Here is a 4496-nt window from a genome sequence, read left to right on the forward strand (position 1 = left end):
CCCCGCCGGGGGCGAAAGAGGAAGACCCCTCCAAAAAAAAAAAAAAAAAAAAAATATATATATATATATATATAAGCTAAGAATGGGTAAGGGAGGGAAAAAATGTGTTTTTGAAATTCAAACCATATATTTGAAAACATAATCAGATTTTAGTGTGACTGTTATTATATTTATGTTATTTATTTTATTTTATTACTTTTTTTTGAGATGGAGTCTTATTTGTTGCCCAGGCTGGAGTGCAGTGGCACGATCTCGGCTCACTGCAACCTCTGCCTCCTGGGTTCAAGCAATTCTCCTGCCTCAGCCTCCCGAGTATCTGGGACCACAGGCACCCGCCACCATGCCCGGCTAATTTTTGTATTTTTTAGTAGAGACGGGGTTTCACCGTGTTAGCCAGGATGGTCTCAATCTCCTGACCTTGTGATCCGCCCGCCTCAGCCTTCCGAAGTACTGGAATGACAGGCGTGAGCCACTGCACCCGGCCTTTGTTTTTGTTTTTGTTTTTTTTTTGAAACAGAGTTTCGCTCTTGTTGCCCAGGCTGGAGTGCAATGATGCGATCTTGGCTCACTGCAACCTCCCCGTCCTGGCTTCAAGCGATTCTCATGCCTCAGCCTCCAGGGTGGCTGGGATTACTTTACAGGCGTGCACCACCAAGCCCAGCTAATTTTGTATTTTTAGTAGAGAAGGGGTTTCACCATATTAGTCAGGCTGGTCTCATATTCCTGACCTTAGGTGATCCCCCTGCCTCAGCCTCCCAAAGTGCTACGATTACTGGCGTGTGTCACCACGCCCGGCCTATATTTATGTTATTATATATCTTTGTTGTTTATGTTTTTGCTATGAGATGCCTAGAATCCTTTGTTGAATGTAAATAAGTAAAAATAACTGTTTTCCTTTTTTATTCAACAGGAAAGATTGTTTAAAACTAATGAAATACCTTTTAGAACAGCTGAAAGAAAGGTTTAAAGACAAAAAACATCTGGAGAAATTCTCTTCTTATCATGTGAAAACTGCCTTCTTTCACATATGTACCCACAACCCTGAAGACAGTCAGTGGGACCCCAAAGACCTGGGCCTCTGCTTTGATAACTGCGTGACATACTTTCTTCAGTGCCTCAGGACAGAAAAACTTCCGAATTATTTTATTCCTAGATTCAATCTATTCTCTAGCGACTTAATTGAAAAAAAAAGTAAAGAATTTCTGTCAAAGCAAATTGAATATGAAAGAAACAATGAGTTTCCAGTTTTGGTGAATTTTGAAATTGTATTTTAGAAAGAGATTGTATTTTAGAGTGACCCTAAATCCTGGAGAATATAAGAAAAATTTAAAAAGAGGCCAGGCGCTGTGGCTTACACCTGTAATCCCAGCACTTTGGAGGCCAAGGCCACTTGAGGTCAGGAGTTTGAGACCAGCCTGACCAACATGGTGAAACTCTGTCTCTACTAAAAATATAAAAATTAGCTGGGCATGGTGTTGTTGCATGCCTGTAATCCCAGCTACCTGGGAGGCTGAGACATGAGAATCACTTGAACTCAGCAGGTGGAGGTTGCAGTGAGTCAAGATGGCACCACTGCAGTCCATCCTGGGTGACACAGCAAGACTCCCTCTCAAAAAATAAATAAATAAATAAGAAAAAAAACCAAGAAATTATTAAAACAATTTTTTAAAAAGCAACAAAATAAAAAATTAGAGTGACTGTAATAATTGGAATGTTTGAAATTTGTCACAGCAATAATTGACTAAAATGAATGTAAATAATTATTCAGTTTTCAGTTTGTTGTAATAAACTAATCAGTATAAAGGATTGACTATCCTAGAAAAAGATTACTCAAGGAATAAGAAGCAAAAGGAGTATTTGAAATCTAAAAACATTACCATGCTTGCTTTATCATGCAGGCAAATAAATAAATGACATTTTCAGATTGGAATAAAAAAAGATAAAGTACATATTGGCTTAATTAAATTCATCAAGTACTTACTGAAAAACAGCTCTCCACCGTGCCTGGCCAGGAAATACATAATCTTTTTTTTTTTTTTTTTTTGAGACGGAGTCTCACTCTGTTGCCCAGGCTGGAGTCCAGTGGCACGATCTCGGCTCACTGCAAGCTCTGCCTCCTGGGTTCACGCCATTCTCCTGCCTCAGCCTCCCAAGTAGCTGGGACTATTGGTGCCTGCCACCACACCTGGCTAATTTTTTTTAGTACTTTTAGTAGAGACTGGGTTTCACCTTGTTAGCCAGGATGATCTCGATCTCCTGACCTCGTGATCCACCTGCCTTGGCCTCCCAAAGTGCTGGGATTGCAAGTGTGAGCCACTTTGCCAGGCCGAAATACATAATCTTATAAGAAAACATAAGATACTTTATTTTAATATATGTGACTAAATGTAAAACCTAATTTATTTTCTGTTATCTATTTATTTTTACTTTCAGTAACTTTTTTTTTTTATTTTTAGGTAGCATTCAGCCTACAGGCAACTGCTGTTTGTTAAATTTTTCCTGTTCATATATTTTGCACATTTTCTTGTTGGTTAATATTCTTCTTCTCATCGTTTTGTAGAAGTTCTTAATATATTTGGGGTACTTATCTTTCATTTGTTGTCTGTGTAACAAATCACTTCTGCATGTGGGTTGTCTGTACCTTTTTTGGTGTCTTTTAGTAAACAAGGTTTTTTGTTTTGTATTGTTTTGTTTATTGTAAAGATTTTAAAATTTTAATGGAGTTGATATTTTTTTCTTATTCAAGCCTTTGAGAATAAATTGGAGTTGAATTTGTTATGGTTTTTGCTTTATACATCTTGTTTAACAACCTACTGCGTTTGAACATACTAAGAGAAACATTAGACATTTGAAGAGTTTTGGGGACAATTAATGATAAATAGAACACTATGCAAATAAAATAAGCAATTTTTTTTTTTTTTTTTTGAGACAGAGTCTTGCTCTATTGCCCAGGCTGGAGTGCAGTGGCATGATCTTGACTCACTGTAATCTCCCACTTCTGGATTCAAGCAATTCTCGTGCCTCAGCCTCCCAAGTAGCTGGGACTACAGTTGCACACCACCACTCCTGGCTAATTTTTTTTTGTATTTTTAGTAGAGACGGAGTTTCACCATGTTGTCAACTTGGTCTCCAACTCCTGACCTCGGGTGATCCACCCATCTCAACTTCCCAAAGTGCTGGGATTACAGGCGTGAGCCACTGTGCCCAGCCAATCTAAGCAATGATTAACTCCGTAAAAAAAATGAATGCGTGAAAGAAGTCTTATATGAGAATATTGCTCAGCTGTAAGTATTGACAAAGTCCTCGTAATGTAACCATTGACTATTAATCTTATTGAAGTTACGGACTGTTGTCTGACTTTAAAAAAATTTTTTTTTAATTTTTTAATGTGAAAAGAAAAAAAGAGAGTTTCCCAAGGTACCTAGTGTCTGAGCGGCACAGACGAGATCTGGATCGAAGGCGAGATAGCGGACGTGCTAGATGTTCACGAGGCTGGGGACGAAGATTTCGCCATGGATGAGGATGGGGATGAGAGCATTCACAAACTGAAAGAAAAAGCGAAGAAACGGAAGGGTCGCGGCTTTGGCTCCGAAGAGGGGTCCCGAGCGCGGATGCGTGAGGATTATGACAGCGTGGAGCAGGATGGCAATGAACCTGGACCACAACGCTCTGTTGAAGGCTGGATTCTTTTTGTCACTGGAGTCCATGAGGAAGCCACTGAAGAAGACATACACGACAAATTCGCAGAATATGGGGAAATTAAAAACATTCACCTCAACCTCGACAGGCGAACAGGATATCTGAAGGGGTATACTCTAGTTGAGTATGAAACATACAAGGAGGCCCAGGCTGCTATGGAGGGACTCAATGGCCAGGATTTGATGGGACAGCCCATCAGCGTTGACTGGTGTTTTGTTCGGGGTCCACCAAAAGGCAAGAGGAGAGGAGGCCGAAGACGCAGCAGAAGTCCAGACCGGAGACGTCGCTGACAGGTCCTCTGTTGTCCAGGTGTTCTCTTCAAGATTCCATTTGACCATGCAGCCTTGGACAAATAGGACTGGGGTGGAACTTTCTGTGTTTATATTTAATCTCTTACCCTATATGCATAGTATTTGAGTTGCTAATAAATGTTCCATTTTTGTTTTCTAAAAAAAAAAAAAGAAAGAAAAGAAAGAAGAAATTATGATTACCCACGCTGTGGTTAGGATAGGACAACAGGCTTAGTGCTGGTATTGGTGATAGTGGTGGGGGGATTACATTAGTTTCCTATGTAACAACCACAACCTTAGAGGCTTAAAACAACACATATTTATTATCTCACATTTTCAGTGGGCCAAGTTCTGGGTGTGGCTCTGCTCAGAGTCTCTCAAGGCTATCATTAAGATGTCAGCCAGCGCTGTAGCTTCATCTGAGGCTTGACTGGAGAAGGATCCATTTTTGTTGGCAGAATTTAGTTTCTTACGTTTGTAGGACTGAGGGCTTCAGTTTCTTGCTGT

General features: G+C 40.0%; 1 protein-coding gene and 1 pseudogene across 2 annotated transcripts in view; both read left to right on the forward strand.

Annotated features, from left to right (window-relative positions):
- CGAS (cyclic GMP-AMP synthase) overlaps positions 1 to 1316 on the forward strand; it is a 32660-nt gene extending 31344 nt beyond the window's left edge. The window contains exon 5 of the mRNA XM_017871337.1: positions 911 to 1316. Within this exon, the coding sequence (XP_017726826.1) occupies positions 911 to 1274 (364 nt within the window). The 3' untranslated portion in view covers positions 1275 to 1316. The remainder of the gene's footprint in view (positions 1 to 910) is intronic.
- Positions 1317 to 3161: 1845 nt separating this feature from the next.
- Positions 3162 to 4160, forward strand: LOC108529202 (RNA-binding protein 8A pseudogene; annotated as a pseudogene). The gene is made up of 2 exons (XR_001885433.1): positions 3162 to 3284; positions 3397 to 4160. The product of XR_001885433.1 is annotated as an RNA-binding protein 8A pseudogene (transcript).
- Positions 4161 to 4496: the final 336 nt, after the last annotated feature.

This window comes from Rhinopithecus bieti, unplaced genomic scaffold (genome assembly GCF_001698545.2).
Source record: "Rhinopithecus bieti isolate Rb0 unplaced genomic scaffold, ASM169854v2 scaffold_4709, whole genome shotgun sequence".
Lineage (NCBI taxonomy): Eukaryota > Metazoa > Chordata > Mammalia > Primates > Cercopithecidae > Rhinopithecus > Rhinopithecus bieti.